This window comes from Topomyia yanbarensis, chromosome 2 (genome assembly GCF_030247195.1).
Source record: "Topomyia yanbarensis strain Yona2022 chromosome 2, ASM3024719v1, whole genome shotgun sequence".
NCBI classification, from domain to species: Eukaryota; Metazoa; Arthropoda; class Insecta; order Diptera; family Culicidae; genus Topomyia; species Topomyia yanbarensis.
This window is the reverse complement of record NC_080671.1, coordinates 390,422,940-390,445,974: the sequence shown is the minus strand read 5'-3', so window position 1 is coordinate 390,445,974 and position 23,035 is coordinate 390,422,940. Positions and strand designations below refer to the sequence as shown.

General features: G+C 39.0%; 1 protein-coding gene across 6 annotated transcripts in view; it reads right to left on the bottom strand.

Moving 5' to 3' along the window:
- Nucleotides 1-23,035, bottom strand: part of LOC131684772 (uncharacterized) — a 736,395-nt gene that overhangs the window by 47,516 nt on the left and 665,844 nt on the right. For all 6 annotated transcript variants that reach the window (XM_058967908.1, XM_058967909.1, XM_058967910.1 and 3 more), the window contains one exon: nt 21,890-22,414. In XM_058967908.1, coding sequence (XP_058823891.1) covers nt 21,890-22,157 — 268 coding nt within the window. In that variant the 5' untranslated portion in view covers nt 22,158-22,414. The remainder of the gene's footprint in view (nt 1-21,889; nt 22,415-23,035) is intronic.

Genomic DNA, 23,035 nt, shown 5'->3' with positions numbered 1-23,035 from the left:
GCTTTTTAATCCATTTTAAGCGCTCAGCGCAGTTTACCTTTTCTGTCGAGATATCACACTGAACCTTATTAAATGAATAACGATGTTCTAGGTCCTAACAGTTTTCCTATCTACTGCTCGTACTCCTGGCTGGTCGCTAGCAGCTGGACATATATGACATTTCATGAAATAATGCATGGAACAAACATGATTTTACGAATAATACTCTAAATTTTGTGAGTTCCCGAATACACGAATAATATTTGCTGATTTCGTGAACTATTTCATGAGCACGAATGGTATGTCGTCACTTTTATGCTAGGAATCATGAGCCAGTTCACGGAATACATGAAAAATATTTTATGATATCGCGAACTATTTCACGACCGTGAATGGTAAGTCATGATTATTATACTAGGAATCATGGACCAGTTCACGAATACGTGAATAATAGTGTGCGATTTCGTGAAATATTTGACGAACACGAGTGGTAACTCGAGACTAGTATACTAGGTATCACAAATACATGAATAATATTTCATGATTTCGGTAACTATTTAACGACCACAAATGGTAAGTCGGTACTATTATACTAGGAATCATGCACCTACCCACGAATACGTGAATAATATTTGATGATTTTGTGAATTATTTCTCGAACACGGATTTTGGATCCTGACTAATATATTAAGAATCATGAATTAGTTCACGAGGATTGTATGGATTCATGAATAACATTCCGAGTTTCGTGAAATAGTTCACGAGAAAGTATCCAGACTATTTTGATATTCTTAAATTGATGAACAACATCATAAGTTCGCTCTAAACAGCTCAACACAAATGATAACGAAACAAATCTGTAGTGGAAGCACATACGAGCGTTCCAAGAGTAGACGTCAAACCATTTCCAGGTTAAGGTGCGCCACGGCGGACATGATAACTCTTGATAAAATTAACCGGGACAGGTAATGCAAAAAGCATTTCAAAACCTAAACTTAAAATAGATGGCGTCATAAAAACCGAAAAATCTTATATTCTTAAGTAAAATTCGCTCCTTTTTCTTCTAAATAATGGGGAGTCAAATTTTGTTATTCAGGTTTCCGTGGTTCATCGACTCAATTGATTGAGTGAATTCGTTGATTATTTTTTGCAGTTATAGTGTCAACCAATTTGAAAAATGCGGCTTCGAGAACACCATGCACGTGCTGGGTGTTGTGTGTTTTGACTAGTGCTCAAAAACAAACTTTATGCTCCGACTGAATTAAGCTACAGAATCATTTCACATGTTACATATTTTCTCTATTCACGATCCCGTGTGACTATTATCTGTTTCCGAATCTGAGGATTTGGTTTACTGACATGATAAGCGCTTTTACTCAAATGATAAAGTCTTGGCCAGAAAGAGGCGTATTTTGGAAGCTTGACATCAGATACTATTTACAAAAAGTATTGAATTGTGTAATTGCTATACCGCGTCAGAAGAAACACGGACTCGAGACTTTTCAATCTTTTAGTAATATTGGTGTCATATTATGTGCAATGAATATGTTGATTAATTGCTGCAGATTTTTCCAGGGGTCGCAAAGGATGCGAGGCTCGAATCCAACCAGTAGAGAGCAAAACTTTTTCACTTCACTTGTTCGTTATTTCGATGTTTCCCGGTTACCACTACTTTAGCGTTTCAGAATGCTTTACATTACATGTAGAATAGATTTAGCAATAAAATAGAACAGAATTTTAAATTGACCATTACCACTAACCTTTACGACGGTATACCTCGTACTAACTCGCCCTACATCCAGACTACAAAACATCCCACAAAAATGAATGCTGCATTCGTCCCGGTATTTATCTATTTGGCCATAAACCTGCAATCCTTTTCCGCGACACACCGGTAAAATATAAAACCACCACAAAATTGTGACTTAATATCAGTCCTCCTGCTGATGGTTCCAAAAGTTTATGTTTATGGCTTCATCCACTAAATTTTTACTGCATCAACATGTTCATCCCAGCCCGCAATTGTTCGCCGCGCTTGATTCTTTTTTATGTTTTCAATTTAGTACTATTTTCCCCGGGGACCGTCGTCAGATGTCCATCTTTACGACCGAGCTTCGCTCCAAAGCCGCTCGAGCGAGCTAAGGATTCAAGAAGAGGGCTTCGGGTGGATGAACCAGCGAAGGCGTGGAGTGACACCCGAAGTAAAACTTTTCAGCTGTGTTGTTGATCCTTTTCCTCGGTTCTGTTTGTGTGGCAGTTGTTTAAACGAAACATTTTACAAAGTGCACTCTTGGCAGCTTGGCAGGACATATCCCGGAAATAGGCTACGGTCCCGGCAAAGGAACGAATGACAAACCAAAAAATATTGTATAAAAGTACTTCGAAATTGAATCACAAATAACAACTGCACGGAAAACCGATTCATCACAATTTCAACTAAAAAATTAGTTGAGTTTTTGGTTTCGTCTAGTTAATATTTGGGCGAACTAAATTTTTGTTGAAAACAATAATCCAACGTTGTTGATTTGAAGCTGTCAGTTTCAGTCTGGACATGAACGTTTCAGCCTAGCACAAAACTTAAAAAGCCTACCTGAGCTAAAGCTTGAAAAGCTTGTCTCAGCTTGTAACGCTTGTTTTAGTTCAAATACAATTGCATATGCCGTTACACTACCTTTTCAGCCAAGACACAAACGATTGGAATTCAACTAATCTCATTGTTGAATTAAACTGCTTCATCGTAAAATACAACATACGATATTTCAAACGTTTTGTTTCACCGACCGACGGATGAAGGTATGGAATTAAATTGTTGAAATACTCCGTATGCCAGTAATCCACACGTAAATATAATATAGAGTTATGTTTCTCATAATGTTATCTTTTTATAAACTGCACTCTTAAATGCGACGAAATAACCAAAGCTATTTAGGGATTGTTGGTAATTGATTGATGATTTCAATTTTAGATGAAAGGAATAATTTTTATTTCTTTTCTATTTAGTCAGCCAGCACTACAAAAAAACTTCATACTTATTCCAGATCTAGTTTGGAATCTCAAAAGATGAAAAATAATTATCGTATTGCATATTACATATTACATTTGTTAATAATTGAAATCTTACTATATAATCGACTAAATCCGAAATAGAATGATTTTGACAATCTTCGACAATACTTTCAACTTTCAGTATACATGTATTGAAAAAAATGTCAATCAAAATCATTCCTGTATTGAAATATTTTTAAAGAAAAACTAGGCAAAACCAAAATGAGGTCAGTTGAATTTCTGATTTTTGTGTACTGGTTCAGGTAGTTGCGTCCGGGCTAAAACAAGCTTTCCAAGCTGAGACAAGTACCTACCTGCATAACCGTTATGCCCAGCGTGTATGAATATACTGTCGCTACCTTGATGTATTCCAGTAAGGTGTGCATCTTGGCTACTTTGCTGTCATTTCGTATGATGTGCGTCTTGAATCAAAATCAATAATAATTTTCAATAACTATTATTTGAGAATCTCGCAAAATTAAGAGAAAATTTAGTTACGTTTTTCATTTTTCTGTTAAAATCAACTAATTAGGTAAACAAGAATTTGTTTTGTTATTTTCTTCATCGAATGGTTTTCAGTGTGCGCGTGAAATGGAGGTTTTGGAACAAGGGGACAGGAAGGCATTTTTATGGGTTTGTTTTACCCGGAATTATTATGCAGTAGAACAGTTGTTTGACGATGAAGGCGAAGATGGTACTTGATAAAATTGTGTACTGCACCTACAGAGGATACTTTATTATTGTGTAGGTCGCAGGAACGAAGCCAATTGTAAGTAAGTAAATTCACTGCACGTTCGCTATTATTTAGATGACATCCAAACCAAACGGTCAAAGTAATCTGAACCGGCACTCATTACTAGGTTAATATCCTGCCTTTCCCATCCCGGTGTAAAACCAAACCAGCGAATCAACCCAGATCCCCCCAGCTGAATCAATAGAAACGTGCAATTGTCGAAGCTCGATTAAAGTGCAAATTGACCATTTCCTACGTCCATCAGCGGGTCGGTCGCCACACTTGGCCAGTCTCGATTTCACTCATCAACGCCAGGAATGGAATGGTGGCAGCACTTTCAGTTCCCGCTGAGACGCCACACGCACAAGTGCAAATTACCGGCACTTTCAACGAATTTAGTTTCGCGCATTTTCTGCCGAGTTCCGAAGCCAATTTGCGGTAGCCGAAATCAAAAGGTGCAATTTTATTGAGCTAATCTCGCCGTTGTTGGGTCGTCTCGAAATCACCCGTCCGGACCTAGCACCCCAAATGCGGAGTTTGTCCGGGAGGCTCGAAATTCAGCTGTATCGGTTTTACCGTTATCTGGTCCACATATCCAGCGTTGCGTGAAAATGTTTTCTTATTATTGGCCATTCCCTGATGTATCTGTATTTCACTATTTTGGAGAGAGATCCGGACAGTATGTGATGAAGGCTAAACAAAATAAAAAACACGATAGAGCCTATGAGACGCCGTGACCGAACAAATAAATCATTAGATCCAGCGAGTTCAAGAGACCGTGGTGGATACGGGGTATCGACTGAGCGTCCGATGGACCGAGCAGAGCTGAAATAGAAACCTTTCAACTGATTCAACTGACTACCGATGCGGCCAGCAGTCATTGGAGCCAAATCAGCGGAAAGGGACCAAATGAATAGTTGAAAAGTTGGAATTGCCGCACTCATGCTGGAAAGGTGTGGTGAGAGCAAATTCGATGAAAGTGGTTTAGTTTTCAAGTGCAGGCAGACTCAAGGGGACTGGGTCGAGAGCAGCTTCCTATACCTTTCCCTAGCACTATATATGTATTGGCTTTAAAACAGGTCAAGATTTTTCAATACATCCCTCAAGGCGTCATATCTGAAGGTTTGAAAGACGATTTATTGATGGATAAACTGGAGCAAGTGTATGTCAGCCAAAGTAACAGCTGACCCCTCAGCTGAAATGTTTCAATTGAATTGCGATTGTTGTTGAATGGATAACTTGATACCCTTTTTGACGGGGTTTAGTTCATGCCTGATTTCGGTGAAATCTCCGGAACCATCGGAACCTAATCAGTAATTGAAATGGTTGGAGGGTTTATCATTGGTTTATATCGATGACATTCACCCTTTTCTTTTGGCCACAATTAATTGTGGCCGTGATATGATTCTGAACCCTGTTTTAAAAGTAGAATAACAATAACATTGAAAAATCAGTCAAGTAAAAAGAAATAGAATTTTAGAGAAGACTATTGAAAATATTCAAGCTATTAGACTGCTTCACTACTTGACATTTGAAGCTCGGACTCTTTTTATGTGAGCGAATTTTCAGAGTCGTTATGAGAGTACTCGATGCTCTTGATCACTACTGAACTAAGAGGCCTCTACAACTGAATAGATTTCACATGTCATGTTTTAACTTAAACTTTGTTGAATGAGACATATTGGAATGCCACAGCGATCGCATCTACTTCAGCTGATGTTCAGCATTGTAATTCGTCTTTAAGAATTTCCGTATTTCGATAAATCAAATCTTCCATGAAATGTTTCAGCTGCACCAGGGTGTATGATGATTTTATGATTTATAACACAATTACTATGTTCAATTACGAAATGAGAAAATTTTTCACTGCAATTGTGAAGTTATTGACATCAGACTTCCATTTTTGAAAATTCTAACGCCAAAACTACTGTTTCACAAGTTCTTTCAAATGTATTAACACAGCTGAAATTCGCCGTGCTTTCTATTTCATGACGACTGGAGTAGAAATGAGTTGTACGGATTATATTTATAGATTCGAGAAATTTTGATGTCTCCGAAATACTGATACCTCTCTGATAGTGCTCGAGTGTAGAAATGTTTGCCTATCTGTCTTAAGTTTGACATCTTTGACATAGAAAACTTTTGATAATAGGGACCATATGAAAACCGCACAACGTGAAGTATTCATGAACTTATAAACAGGCTTCTTATTTCCTCACACAAATGAACACAAAAAGCAAAGTAAACCGGTACAAAGTTGTGTGGCGCAAAAACACTACCGTCAAAAGGGGTTATTTGCAACACTTTTCAACTTCAAAGCGGAATAATAAAAAATGCTGAAACTTTAGAATAATATCCAACATTTACAAGCGCTAATGGGAGATGGAAGAATACTAAATGGTACTTATCAATTCAATGCACAGTAGGTAAAAAGCAACCCCCATAGGCATTTAATTAGTCGCCGCAGGATTCCTTTCATAATTGATATATGAAATGTTGCGGAATTCGATAAGCAATCAAACGTAACTAGTTTAATCCGCTGAATGCATCCGTGGCCAGAGCTACAAGGGTTTGAGTATCCGGAGCATTCCCGGTATTAGGCAAAAAGCGATTCCCAGTGGCACTTAATTGGTTGCCGCGGGATTGCTATCACAATTTATATATGAAAAGTTGCAGAATTTGATAAGCAATCAAATGCAACTGTGTTGGTTTCCTGTACGCATCTGTGGCCAAAGTTACGGGGGTTTGAGTATTCTTGGTATTAGGGTGAAGCAGTAAAACTGCCAAAATTTTCGACTTTGTTTGTATTCATTTCAGTTTCTAAGTGTTACCAATCAGTACAGGATAAACTTTTTGTTCTAAGATACTATTTATAGAATTTTGAGGAGTGTGGTGATACGAGAGTGTAGGTTATTTGGGTACCTAATGATAATTTAGAGTACTATTTATGGTAGAGCCAGGCTTTGATGCCGGATTGAATTCAAATTCTGACTCATTTTAAAATTTTTATTTGTTTTACTTGTAATTTTATGTTTTCTTCTTCTTTTTTGACCATTTATTAGTTTTAATTGAGGAGTACATTTACGATAGTCCTATACCAGAATTTCAATCTAATATTAGGGCAACTTATGTATATTCTTGATATTTGTATGACTTTATATTTAATTGAGTTCGGGTTTCGAATTATGTTCGCTGCGCCCTAAATGAAACCTGGCTTTATCTGTCGTCTCGAATTCTATGTTAAACTTATTAGTGTGATACAAACTACACCGTGCAGTAAAAAATAAAAACAAGATATTCAAATCTTAAAAATACAAGTTTTAATTATATTTCTCGCGAACATTTTTCGGTCATTGAATGGGAACAAATTACAAAGTTCAAAAATCTTTTGCCAAATTCTAGTTTGACTTTTTTTTCAAAAATAGCCGTAGTTATTGTACCCCGAAAATGGATTAGTACAGCAAAAAGACAGAATATGGTGAATGTAGTCCATGGTTATGAAACTCGTATCAGATCTTCATTTCGATCCCACTATTTCATGCTTATACGTGATTATATTTATCCACGCGTGCTGTCTATAATACAGCATGGCTTCATTTCCAGAAAAAAACGCATAAAATACTTTCCTGAGACACCCTAATGTGGAAAAATCCTACTACCGCCCTAACGAAAAATAGCAGCGAAGAAATACTTGATCATTGAATACTATCGGAAAAGAAATCAATCCCGAACGTAGCTTGTTCCTAACGTAAGGTACCCAAATACGTATGCGGAATGAAATTTGGACAACGCTTTCAGCATTAAAACAAAAATGCAACCCTGCGCAAAGCACCATACTAAACGTCATACTCTAGGCACACTTATTTCAAATATCCAGTGTTAATTTCGACCCACTAGGAGATACCATGTGAACAAAATGGCAGCGAACGCCCAATCTGGCACTTAGCTATTATGCCAAAAAAAAGTTTTGGCGCATTGGAGGATTATGGTATATATTTTGTACAAAAGGCTGATATCCCTCCAAATGTACCACAACTGTGTCCAAATGAGGTTTTTCTGGGATAATATGAAGCAACGAGTAAATGCTCATAATTTTCGACATAAAACTACCAAAAATGATAATCAAAATTAAGAAAGAAATTAAAAATATGCCAGTATCAATTTTTTCGACTCCTTTGCAAAAAGTTCCAGCAAACTGTCGTAAAGCTTCTCGAATGAGGTCAAATTTTTTCTACATTAAGTTAAAAAGCTGATAAATGTTTTCATATAGAGAGAACATTTAATAAATGGTTTTCTACAAAAAAATTGCCTTTTGAATTTTGTCCAAATTTTATTCCGCATACGTTACTCTCCTATTACCACACTCCCTTTAATTCTATAAATAGCATCCTAGAAATTGTGATTGTTACAACTTAGAAACTGAATTGAAAACGAACAAAGTCGAATATTTTGACAGTTTTACTAATTAACCCTAATACCATAGGAAAACTCCGGGTACTCAAACCCTCGTAACTCTAACCACAGATGCTGGCAGTGAACCAAACGAGTTGCGTTTGATTTCCTCTCAAATTTTGCAACTTTTCATATAAAAATTGTGACAGGAATCTCGTGGCGACCAATTAAGTGTCTCTGGGGGTCACTTTTTGCCCACTGTGCACTGTTTGGGACAAACGAATAATAATCCTTTTTCAAGTACACATAAGGGGTCCAGTTCAAAAGCGACCAACCAGCGAATCTCGACTGTACATAATTTACCCATTCTGTACGTACTCATATTGAAAAAGAATTTATCTAAACCGAATGTCGCCATCTTGGGTTACAACATGGCTTCCGGCATCAATTACTCGTTAATCTCATTCTGAAAATACGGTCGTTGTTGAGGTTACAGAGAATTTATCCAAACCGGAAGCTCACGGTAGCGATCATTTGCCTATCGTGATTTCAATTGCTAACGGTTCAAGACCATCGGAAACAATCAATGTCTGGTATGACCTCACACGGAACATTGATTGGAAGAGTTACGCGACCGCGATATCCGTTAAAATCGAATCCACTCAAGAACTTCCTCCGGAGGAAGAGTACAGGTTTTTGGCTGGCTTGATTTTCGACAGTGCGAATCTAGCTCAGACTAAACCAGTACCCAGCGCGAATACCCATGGACGGTCTCCCACCCTGTGGTAGGATAAAGAGTGCTCAGAGTTGTACGCGGAAAAGTGTCACTGCATATAAGGCCTTCCGGGAAGACGGGTTACCCGCTAGCTATCAACAGTACGCGTAGTTAGAAAGGCGAATGAAGAGACTAACGAAAGCCAAAAAACGCAGTTATTGGCGCCGGTTCGTCGACGGGTTAACGAGAGAAACAGCGATGAGCACTCTTTGGAGTACGGTTCGACGTATGCGTAACCGAAACAGTACCAACGAGAACGTGGAATATTCAAACCGCTGGATATTCGCTTTCGCCAAGAAGATCTGTCGGAACTCAGTCCCGGTACAGAAAACTTACCGCGCTGCGTCTCCTCACGATACCGCGAACGAAACATCGTTTTCGATGGTGGAACTCTCACTTGCTCTCTTGTCATGTAACAATAACGCCCCAGGGTTAGACAGAATCAAATTCAACTAGCTGAAGAATCTTCCTGACACTGCAAAAAGGCGCTTGTTGAAATTATTTAACAAGTTTCTTGAGGGTAACATTGCCCCTCGTGACTGGAGGCAAGTGAAGGTCATCGCCATACAAAAACCAGGAAAACCAGCCTCCGACCACAACTCGTATCGACCGATGCAATGCTGTCCTGTATTAGGAAGTTGTTCGAGAAAATGATCTTGTTTCGCCTCGACAATTGGGTTGAAGCAAATGGCTTACTGTCAGATACACAAGACAAACGATTGCCTTGCATTGCTTTCTACAGAAATCCAAATGGCCTATGCTAACAAAGAACAGATGGCATCAGTCTTCTTGGATATTAAGGAGGCTTTTGACTCAGTTTCTATCAACATTCTGTCAGAGAAGCTGCACCAGCATGGTCTTTCACCAATTTTAAATAACTTTTTGCTAAACCTGTTGTCGTAAAAGCACATGCACTTTTCGCATGGCGATTTACCAACATCGCGATTTAGCTACATGGGTCTTCCCCAGGGCTCATGTTTAAGTCCCATGCTCTACAATTTTTACGTGAATGACATTGACGATTGTCTTGCCAATTCATGCACGCTAAGGCAACTTGCAGACGACGGGGTGGTCTCTGTTACAGGGCCCAAAGCTGCCGACTTGCAAGGACCATAACAAAATACCTTGGACAATTTGTCTGCTTGGGCTCTTCAGCTGGGTATCAAGTTCTCCACGGAGAAAGCTGAGCTGGCTGTTTTTTCTAGGAAGCGTGAGCCGGCGCAACTCCAGCTTTTATTGATGGGTGCAACGATCAACCAGGTTTTCACATTTAAATATCTCGGGGTCTGGTTCGACTCTAAAGGTACCTGGGGATGTCACATTAGGTATCTGAAATAGAAATGCCAACAAAGGATCAATTTTCTCCGAACAATAACTGGAACATGGTGGGGTGCTCACCCAAGAGACCTGATCAGGTTATACCAAACAACGATATTGTCGGTGATGGAGTACGGGTGTTTCTGTTTTCGCTCCGCTGCGAACATACACTTCATCAAACTGGAGAGAATCCAGTATCGTTGCTTGCGCATTGCCTTGGGTTGTATGCACTCGACCCATACGATGAGTCTCGAAGTGCTGGCGGGCGTTCTACCGCTGATAAATCGATTTTGGGAACTCTCATATCGATTACTCATCCGATGCGACATCTTGAACCCGTTGGTGATTGAAAACTTCGAGAGGCTAGTCGAGCTTAATTCTCAAACCCGTTTTATGACCTTGTACTTCGACTACATGGCACAGAGCATTAATCCTTCTTCATATACTCCCAACCGTGTTCGTTTCCTAAATACTTCTGATTCTACTGTATTCTTCGACACATCCATGAAGGAAGAGATTCATGGAATCCCGGACCATATATGCCCGCAAGTGATCCCCAATATATTTAATAATAAATTCCGAGAAGTCGACTGTGACAAAATGTTCTACACTCACGAATCAAATCTCGATGGGTCCACTGGCTTCGGTATCTTCAACAATACTATCACCGCTTCATTCAAGCTCAATGATCCTGCTTCAGTTTACGTCGCAGAGTTAGCTGCAATTCAGTACACCCTTGGGATCATCGACACTCTGCCCACAGATCACTACTTCATCATTTCGGACAGCCTCAGCTCTATCGAGGCTCTTCGTTCGATGAAGCCCAGTAAGCAATTCCCATATTTCCTGGGGAAGATACGGGAGTCCTTGTGTACGTTATCTGAAAAATCTTATCAAATTACCTTTGTTTGGGTCCCCTCTCATTGCTCTATCCCAGGCAATGAAAAGGCCGACTCATTAGCAAAGGTGGGCGCATTAAATGGTGACATATACGAAAGACCAATCTGCTTCAACGAATTTTTTAGTATTTGTCGTCAGAGGACACTCAACAGCTGGCAAACCTCGTGTAGCAATGGTGAACTTGGACGATGGCTACATTCCATTATCCCAAAGGTATCAACGAAGCCTTGGTTCAGGGGGATGGATGTGGGTCGGGATTTTATTCGTGTAACGTCCCGACTTATGTCCAACCACTACACCTTGGATGCGCATTTGCGGCGTATTGGGCTTGCGGAGAGTAGTCTGTGCGCTTGTGACGAGGGCTACCACGACATCGAGCACGTTGTCTGGGTATGCGCCGGGTATTTGGACGCCAGGTCTCAGTTAAAGGATTCCCTTCGGGCCCGAGGTAGACCACCCAATGTCCCAGTCCGAGATATGCTGGCAAATCGTGATTTCCCCTATATGTCCCTTATTTATACTTTCATAAAAACGATAAATATCCCAATTTAGCCTCTCTTTTTATTTCTCGTTTTTAGATGTTTCCTCCTGCCGTGTGGAACCGATCAGCTCCAGACTGCCACTATGTAACCGCTGTCGCCCTTACCACTACGGAAACTGAACCGAGAGCGAGTCGAGGTCCGAAGACTTTTGAAGGATTCCCCGCGGGTCCGAAGAATACCATCCGCCAATCCGACCTACTAGAGTGAGGCGCTAATTGGTTTCGCTGATCTCCCGTTTGTCCGGAAGTTGCAAGTTTTGCTCTTTTCTCCCGGTCACCATCTACGCCTTCTCTCCCCTGTCCTTGATACAACTGCTTCTACACCGATTTTGGAAATAATCCCCCCTATGAATATCTTGACCAAGCATAAGTCTCCGATAAAAAATCAAATTTGTATTCCGTATTCCTAGTTTTAAGATATTTGTAATTTTATCTCTTTGTTAAAACTATTGTCCCCCATCTTGTAAATAGAATTGTATCCCTAGTTTTAAAACACTATATTGTTAGTTTTAAGATAACTGTAAATATTTCCTAAAAAACTATTACTATTGAATTCTTTGTTTTAAAATGTTTCATAAAAAAAAATCTTATTTCTTATTTCTCATTTCTAGTCTTAAGATAGCTGTAAAATTTTTCTCTTTCATAAAAAAAAATATTTCAACATTGTAACCTCCTAGTTTTAAAATATCCAAAATGTAAAAACAAAAGAATTTGGCACCGCCAAGCTAACGCATTTGTGCCTATCAAATAAACGAAATGAATAAAAAAATAAAATAAACCGGAAGTCGTCATTTCGAATTGTAAAATGGCTTCAGACATCGATTTCCGTCGTCAGCCCCATTCCGAAAATACCCATATTGTTGAGGGGGTGCACGACGTTAGGCGTAAGTACGCTAGGTATAATGGACGTTAGGCACAATGAAGGATTGGCTGAATATACGTTAGGCATAATGGGCGATATGCATAATCCACAAAAATATAAGAGTAATCGCAAATTTTTCTTTATTGTAGAGATTTCAACCATAAACCGTTAGAAAAAATTACACTTTCTATACCGTACCTTCGTATAGCTTTAACGAGAGATAGCGAAATGAAAAATGCGATACGATATATTTATCCCTCACAAGAGTACAATTTTGTTTCATTTTTTCCGTAGATGTGCTGAATGCATACTTGATTTAAGTGAACAGTTTGTTTCGAGCACATTTCAATCCTATGAAATGTTTTACTAATACATCCAAATCAACACAACTATCAAAAAAATAAAGCAAAATAAAGACCAAGCACTAAGTTTTGGAACTTAAGAAAACTTCCAGTGTTGTGGATAGTATCAGCATTAGGCTACTTTTGTGACGTTTGTGACGATATCTTTTTGGTTTCGGTAACTCGTCAAAGTACACAAAAACGCTACTTCGTATCAGATAGTTTCCGTAGTTCTATATTTGATGGCCTCAAGAATATAATCGTTGAACTGAATAATATGGCAGATAACCAATATAGAAGTAGTAATATTCATATATTCGTTTAATGAATAATAAAATACATCATTCTTTCTTTCATGAGCTGCTCTTCAAGGCATATATTTTTTTTGGAAAATTGCACCATGCATGTATGTAAGAACAAATCTGTTAGGTTGTAGAAAATTTGTTTAAACTGACTTTCAAAATGGCTTCCGACATCGAGTTCCACCATGTACTCGGTAACCCCATTCCTCCATATTGTTGAGGTAATAGAGAATTAATCTAATCAGGAATCAGAATATATTGGCTTAAATGGCACGTTCCCCGATGTAGTCGGGGATTTTTGACTTGCCGTGTGTTTTCATAATTTCCTGAGCGGAAGGAAAGGACAAGGAGGTGTGGGGAAGTAGAATTGGAAGGGTGGGAAAAATAACAGCACCAAAACAAAAATAAACAACAGGTAAGTTAAACTCATAAGTAGTTCAATTTGCCTGCGAATAAGCCTAAAGCTCTTTACCAGATTGGATAAGAAACTTTAGTATGTCTCTGAGTTTCAGTCGTCCAGACATGGTTTCTTCTATATAAGGACGGCCGAAGACTCGACATCGCAATTGCGCTACCGCTGGACAGTTGCATATCAGATGATATGAGGTTCCGTAGTCGGATTCACAAGGTCACATGAAAAAGACTCAGCGCGCTGAATAGTTGCCATGTGATAATTGAGTTTGCAGTGGCTGGGTAAAGCCCTGGTCAGCATGCCGTAGTGGAGCTTCGAAAAATGTAGGAGATTTTTTGAAATCACTGGGCACGGTTGTTCTAGAAACGCCTTTGTTTGGCGACACGTTTGTAGATTCCTCCAATAATTGCGGTGCTCGGACGAAGCCCAGGACCGTATTCTTTCCCTTATCCAACCTGTGGAAATTGGCAGCGCGGGCTCAGGACCAACGAAGTCAATCGCTGAACCTGCCCTGGCCAATTCGTCAGCCTATTCATTTCCAGTAATACCGCAATGTCCGGGCACCCAGACATGGTAGATAGTGTTGACAATGCTTAGTTCTTCAATTTGGGTTCGGCACGCGAGTACTAGCTTGGACCGGGATTTGTCTGAGCTAAGGGCCTTGATTGCAGCCTGACTATCGGAGCAGAAGTTTATTACTCTGCCGGACAAACTCAGTTGAAGGGCCGATTGTACCCTGCACATAATCGCAAAGATTTCTGCTTGGAATACAGTACAGTATCTACTTAGTGAGTGAGATTGTTCCAATCTCATTTCACGACAGTAGACACCAGCAGCAGCACATCCCTCCATCAGAAAACCGTCAGTGTAACAGACCACTTGCGTTTGTTGTTGTCTTTCCATATAGCCAGACAACCACTCCTCTCGAGAGGGAATCTTCACATGGAATGTCCTGTAAGGAAAACTACATGTGAGTGTAATATCGCTGGGAGCAAGAATATCTTCACCCCATGTAACCATTTGTGACCACAATCGTGTATGACTGGTAGCAAGATCAACATGGTTACTGTTACAAAACCCAGTAACCTGCAAATTTGTCTAAACTGGAAGTCGCTATTTTGGCTTTCAAAATGGCTTCCGACATCGATTACCGTCATGTACTCATTAACCCCATTCCGCAAATATGAGGTTCTGGTTCCTGAGGTTATATAGAATTAATCTCATTAAGTCGGAATCAATCATCATGGATTCCAAAAGAGCTTCAGGTATCAATTTCCGTCACGTACTCATCAACCTCATTCCAAAAATACTCGACTTTTATTAGTAACTATTAGCTAAGAATATTTTAAATTATATGCAACTTTATATGGTATTGCACGCGCTCAAGCTTTTCTACGTACTTGGTTCGTAAAACAAGCGTTCGTTGTTTTGAATTTAGTTTGTAAAAAAGTTACGTAAATCGTATATGACGTAAAAAGATTTCGTAAATGGAGGTATCTGAGAAAAGTATATTTTGGACGTTAAAGTTATCCTAACTTTGGAAAGAAAAAAATTTAGTAGTTGGCGGATAAGAACAAATTATGCGTCCCAAAATAATTTTCAAGTTATCTAAAGGTTCACTATGCTATATTTCTACTGAGTGGAGGAACATTAGAGTAAAAACTTCCCGACTTCATATCGTCAGAATCCGACACTAGGTGATGAGGCGAAGTTGAAACGCATTTCTACAACTAATATAGTAATACATTTTGTGCCCTTGACACACAAAGGTAAAAATAGTTTTTACCCAAATTTGTCTTTACTAAGGAGAAATATAGTATAGTGCATCTTTCATTGGCTTGCTAAGCCAAACCAGATGTTTCGATTTCAGTACTTCTCATCAGCTTAAAAATGTAATCTTTCTCTTACGGCGTACAACGCTTCATTGAGAGTTTTCTCAATTAGTGTCTCTGTTTTGAAACTAGCGTCAATCCAGTGTTAGCGTAATCCTATCACTAAGTTAGTGTCGGATTCTGATGAGACGAAGTCCAAATGCAATCCATAACTAATTTTTTCTAAAGATTACTATAGTGTAGAATAAAAACTACAAAAGTTATATGAATAAAACAGTTTTTAAGGAACACCCTAAAGCTTAGGTTTAGATTTCTTGTACAATAGAAAGTATGAAAGACATTTTTTGTCTTCATAAAATTTCTCTAAAATGTGTTTTTATACAACTTTATCGAAGACAGCCAAACTATCTGGAACCGTTAAAAAGTTCAATTTTAGATCTTGCCAAAAATAAAACCATCCTAGCTTTCGTTAACTCACTGGCACTCGCGCGAATGGCTCCCCAAATGAGCAGCCGCTGGTACTGGAAGAAGATTTCGCTAGAGTTTCGGAAGATGTTGCACAAAATACAACGGCGCGAGTGTCGGAGGGTTAAAAAGAATAAAAGAGCCTTGCAAAGTACAACAATTTTTCTAAACATATTAAAAGGCAAAACGTCAAAATTCTTGCTAAATTTACATTCTGGAACATTGTGCACTATGCTGGCAATTTTATATTCATTTGATTGGAAACTGATTAAAAATGAACAAAACTACCATTGAACCCCAAACTGACCGATTAGATTCGATTACAAGTATCATTCGGCATTCTTATCGCGAACAGAAAAACCCGCGCTTGACACCAGTCATCACCTTGACACAACTGCGTCTTATTTTTGTTCGACACTAAAAACACCATCAGAACCACTATCGTCCGGTGTCACGTATATGATGATTAGATGTGCTAAATTCCAAATCAATCCGAAAATTGGCTGCTCCACCTTTATTCTTCCAGCTAAAATCAGCAACATTCCTTTGTTTTATGGGAACCGTTCGAGACCGATCCATCGCCTCAAGGCACAAAAACTTGATCACACATTCTGCACGATTCGGTCATCGTCGTCATCACCTTCGTCGTTACCGGGGCGTCGCGAAGGATTTTATTGGTTTTTGGCGTAAATTACCATCAACTCAACCACGGGGAACAGTTTATCGCCACGAATTGTCATTCAATTCTGCTTAATTTTAACAAAATTTTGTCACCGAGAAGTGTGTCGCAAAGCGAAATACACGCAGCCAAATTTTGTGATAGAAAAATTGTCCTCTTCCGTCTCTTTGTAGAGGTCTGGACTGACGGTCACCTCGTTTCAATTTGAATCTCGTCACCCGGCACCTTCGTGTTATGTTTGCAAACACGCACGGGTTGCCTGTCTGCCTGCCTGGGTGTCCGTCTGCCTGTCTGTCTATAGGCCTGTCGGACTGGCGATCGATGATGGTGCGATGCCTGCTTTTTCATACACTTGAACAGCTTTCAATATTGAACGTTGCGTGATATCTTAGCTGACGTATGTTTGCTCGGTAAACATATTGGGTCATAAAATCTGTCTGTTGGTCCAATTCGTCAATGGTCGCTTTTCTGAGCGGGGGAAAACCGTTAGAGTGCGATTACTGGTTTTCAGGCATGGGAAAATTCACTCATTCGTTTGATTGCATCTGATAGCCATTCATCCTTGGTTCAGCCGCACACAATCATCATAGTGAGCATGGAGCAACGAACCATGAGAGAATGCGATGAATCCTCTCTCCACCATCATGTTTGTGCACTCCGAACGGTCAGCGAACGCACTATGTAAGTGAGTGGTTAAAAAAATACTTGAAACGAACCGAACGTCAGCAAACAGGTAGGAATTCAATTCTGGATGAATCAAAATTCGCTCACTCAACGAATGCATTTGTGGACTCATTCAGAGGGTTCCTTGTATGTAATTCCAATAATAAGTATGAGGCGCTGTATATATCGTTTACGCAGAGCTGTAGGAATTAGATTTTTCTTTAAACTTCTTGTTCGGCTCGGAAGCCTTTTGGTGATTATAAGCCGGGAAATTACATGAAAATATAGCACAGTTTGAATACTGTGTCTGTGACATATGAGATCTATAATAATCATTGCTTCATAGGCAAGGACTCGACGTCGCTTTTGGGAATGATTTGAGATAGTATCGTCGCATTCGGAAAGCGATAGAAATTATTAAAGTCAAAATTAATTATTTTAAAAGGCTAACGCGATGTTTATATAAACAAATTCATTATACCGCTACGGAGCGTAATTTCCTCACCCTTCGTAGTGGCAATCGCACAGCTGTTTATTATAGTAGATTAAGAGTAAAAACGAAATTCAAGTTTGTTTTGTTATTGTTAAGATTATATTGATTTGTAGACAGAGCTGCGCTAAATAATTTTAAGTGTTGGATACGTGGTACATAAAAACGTATTGACTCCACAAATACGTCTGTTGAACTTTTTTTTTCATAACTAGTTCGTCGGGATAATGACCAATATCAATATTTTTGTAATTGATTGTTTTTGGAACGAGTTTGACGAGTGGGTTTTGAAATACCGTCATCGGTGATTACTTTACGCCAATAATAGAACGTTTTGTACATTACACTCAAGAACTACGATCACGCAACTTCAAATTTGAAACTGTTTGATGTTTTACATATGGCACAAGTACCTCCAAAGTCATTGAAAAGAACTTTTGGAAAATCAAGATTGAACGTGAAATCTAAAGAACTAAAATTGGCGCCACAAGGGGGCTACTTTACGCCAAAAATTTTTTTTCCCAAAATCATGTTAACTTCTTGATTTATTGTTATGGATTATGTTCGTTATTTATGTGTAAATGCAAATGAATGTAGTACTCGTAAAAGTAAAAGGGTGTGCAAAAACTGCGTACCACGCATCCAATAACCTTGTTTTGGAGAGTCGATAAGTCCTACAATGAAAAAAGCAAGCCGAGAAAAAAAGCTCTAAATGATATACTTTTTCATTGAGCCTTATGAATTAGACCACCTTGTTTTAGTATTTTTCTAAAAGTAGTTTTAATTGTGTTCCAGAGTGCAAATGTTTTTTCAACAGAAACGTTTTAATGGTCAGGTCAGTTCATCCATCTTTTGACATATCCATTTAAAATATGACGAATTTCGCGCCAACTCGAACAAATGTTGGCAGCACCTTCTCAGATTTTAATGAAACTTTCTGTGCATGAGAAATTTGTCACAAAAAGCCACTTTGCATGCTTTGTTTTTCCAAAAATGATCTAGACAAGCTTTTGAGAGGGTCGAACTTTTTTAACAATTTTTTTTTTCGAATGGCTGTAGTCTAAAAATGATAAATTCTACAAAAAAATGTTGTAGGAGTGATTTTCGCAAAATTAGTCATTAGTTGGGCACTTTCAAGAAAAAAAAAGTTATTTGAAACAAACTTTTCCTTGTCCAAACTGATTTTATTTAGTGTATTTTTATCGAAAACTAAACAAATGAAAGTCATAATCATATCAGAATCCAATAAAACTCAGTTTTTCAAAAGATAATGTCCAATTTAGCAATTAAGGGTGTTTATACGCGATTAAAGAGTTTTTAAACTATATGGTGTTGGCTCGATCGGTAGTTACCGAAGAAGCTTCATTCCAGTAAAGCACATTCAGAATTTAAGCTGGCTTGAGGTTTCTGTCAAAATTTCGAATCAAATAAAACAACCTATCGCGGCTCATTGCTTCATTTAAAAGTGATTGTGGCTGGTTTGACTTAGGATTTAATAGTATTTACAGGTATGTTCCGTTGGGATCATTTTAGATGTTTTGATGCATTTTTTTTTCAAATTTACCCTTTGGTCGTTATAACAGCTCGTACACTATTTTTGAACTTTATAACCTTGAATGTCATGTGCGTTATGATATCCAAAGCCATTGTTTAATATTGTGGTTGTAGTTGAAAACTGGAAAATCCAACCAGACCTGATCGTATTTTCTCTGGTTTTTAGCAATGGAACACACTACTCCCGACGTCGTGAATTAGCATTGAACAAAAGAGAAAAAAAATTGTCGCTGATAGGATTTTCTAGTTTTCAACTGGAACGATAATATTTTAACTGCACAAAAGATAGATAGATTAATAAATAGGGGAACCGGGGGCAAGTCCGACACCGTGGGTAAGCCCGACACCCCATGACTTTTCCCATATATCAAATTTTAAATCATACAATAATAACAGGATATGATTAGTACGATTATTTTAAGTATTTCGAGACACATAGATGCCATATAGATTCATCCAACGTCACAAAATAAACAAAACATGCGAAAGCAAAGTTGATGCGCACTTGGATGTTATTTTTAGTTGAAACATTTTAAGGTTTTAACAGCACAAAAGCTTTGAAAATTACCTGTATTTTGCCACACATTCTAATCTATTCTGCCGGATTGTTGATTAACAGAGTTCCGAAAAATCATAACACGAACCGGATAGCTTACTACAAAAGGGTACGTTACTTCTAAGTGAATGAATCTTAGTAACAGGGGATATATTCTTTTTGCAGAACGGATCATACTTCTTAGAATGGCTTCACAAGCGGTAATAAAGCTAGAAAAGATTAATGGGTAAAACCAAGTGTTGAACATTATTTATTCACACCACACATTCGTATGCTTTTCCTCTTGCTACGCGATGATATTCCAGAAAGCATGCATTTGCATCACACATACTCATATACACATAATTACACTTTATCACACATACACAACACATTTTTAATGAAAAAAAATTGGACAAAAAGAAAGCTAGCACTTGCCACTTCGGGGTGTCAGTCTTAACCGCAGCGTTTTAAAATGTTATTTTTCTCCTTTTGGCAACCAATAATTTTTAATGAATCCAATTTTTTGAAACACTGAAAAAATTATATCTTGTTAAGAATCATCTAAACAAGGATTATGCACAGAATATACAATTTTTGGAGCTTTATAAAAATCCTGCAGCTTGAGCTATACCACTATATTTTGCACTACCCATAAATCTTTCCATATATTACCTCTACGAAGGATAGAGAACCGATTGAACGATTCAATGATTGGATATGATGATTGAATCAAGATAAGACTCATCGAATGGTTCGCAAACCAAAACAATAATAATCCAATCTGATTCACTCACATCCAAACATCATTCTTAGAAAATATTGAGTGAATGAGAGGCTCTTCGACTTAGAACGAACGGGAGTCAATTGAGTGCCTCACAGCTGCTATCGCTAATGAGCTTTGCGACAAGCTCAGTGTATACTTCCTGGCGTTTACTTCGTGAGACAAACACAACGGTTGGTAGCATGAGATGTTTCAGAAGATGAATACAGATGAATGAATTTCGAAAGTATTTTTCCCATACCTGCTGGTTTTATTGAACCTTTTGTGCGTCAGTTACCGCATCGGATTCCGTCTGGAAAATAATCGTTCCTCAATGCTGGATGCTGTTCGGGATGGGCCATAAAAAGTGACACTCCCGAAAGTACCCAAACTAGGAATATTTCCATTCTCTAGCATCCGGTGGGCCCCTTTCCAGCCAAGGGGAACGTTAGTCAGTTCGATGGCGTTGACGGTGACGCAGTCATGAGTGGGCCATTAGTGTCGGGCTATCGAGTCCCATCGCATACTATCAGCTCAGTCGTCATCATTGTTATGCAGATGGTGCATAGTTTTAATGGATTTGTAAGTTTTGCTTTTTATTACCTACCGCCCGTTGGCAGCGAATGCAAATCGCATCCGAAGTGGACTGAATGGATAGTAGGTTGCGTGGAGGGTTGTTTGCACACGTGGAACCATCGATGTAGGTGCTTTGAAAGTATTAACTTTCAGATAGGTGTCGGTTGGGATGATACTTGACTTGCTCCTGGACGTGTGGCCGATGAGATAATCAGGCTTTGCTTGTTGGTGAATGGAACGATCGGTTCTGAGTGTCACGTAGTCTTTAACTTTTGGTGATTGGAAAATTTGGTATACACTCCCGTTATGATGTGAATTTCCATCGTGTACAGATTTACTAATTCATGGATATTAGAAATACTTTTAAGTCAGATTAAAAAAAATCTATCAGGTCCACAAAAGGCAATCGTTTTACTAACTATGCTAGGAATACTTATATCCGTTAATTTTCATACAAAAGCAAACATTCTACTGCAAAGAATCAAAGGGTCAATTTGACGGAGCCATCCTAAATTTGTCAATAAACAAACACTGATTAAAAATATAGGAATCGATTGCAAATCTATTTGAATCACCCTAATTCAGCAAACAACTCTCGACGAGCGTTGAGTGACTATCATAAACATTATTACATCCGGAGTACTTCGCTTCATCCGGAGTACCTCCATCAAACTCCCCACACTTGTCACAACCATCGTAGTCTAGCGGGTATATGCAAAAGTTTAACACTCACCGGCTCGATTATCCACCAGGACCTCGTCCACCCCGACCCCGACGGGGGACGCGTACCGATCGGTGGTCGTGGAAGTCGCCTCATTCCCCGTCCACCGGTTGTCCTTGTTGAGCAGCAGCCGCCCGTTGATCGGTGTCTGCTGGAACTGGTGCTGCGTTACCGGATCGCCGTTCAGCTTGAAGAAGCCCAGCACCAGGAAGGACCAGATGCCGAGTCCGAAGATGAATTTAAACACCACGCGCGTTTTGGGGGACATTCTGTGGGTCATGGCTTTGATCTTTTTTGAGTTGCTGGTGGTGGTCGTGTTGTAGTTGTTGTTGTTGCGGCTGTGGTTATTTCAACACACTGCACTCGATTCTATGGTGGTGTGGGACTGGCGAAAGTGCGACCAATTGGAAGTTAATACCAACGACGCGGGGAAATCTGTGTTAGTTCACTTCACAATCATATTTTAGCTGAGTTTTCAGATATCCGGACGCTCGGTTTGAGCTGAAGGGAACTGTGTACCGACATGAAGGCTGAATTCTGTAATAGTGAAAGAGAAAGAATGATAAAAGTAATTAGTATAGGTAGTAATTAGTAGCCGAGGAGAAGAACTAATCCAATTTAATGAGATCGAATGTATGACTATTTATACGTAACTTATGACCATCTCTAACTAACCGATGGTATAGAATTACGTTTTTATTTTTAAAATAGGGGTCACTTTGCAAATTCAATAAAAATGGTGGATAGCTTTACACATATCGCTCAGAAATGCTTTTCGCCTCTGTTTTCGGGTTACAAAAAGCTCTTTTGAAAAATGGGAATCGAATCCAGGGGATCTGCATGTAAGACAATCGATTTACCAACTACGTTACGCCCGCCCCAATTTCAGAAATACTTCTAAGGGGCCGTACACAAATGACGTAGCTTTTTTTCAGCGATTTTTGACCCCTCCCTCCCCCCTCGTAGCATTTGGTCACAAAATTCTAACCTCCCCCTCGTAAATAACGTAGCATTTACCTACCCCCTCCCCCTCGTCCCATGCACAGCGCCCGGGTGATGAAAAAAAATTACATGCTTTTCAATTATTTTAAATACATGCCCTTTCGAAATGTTTGACGACTTTTATCAACATTTTCATTATAACAACAATTTTCGTGC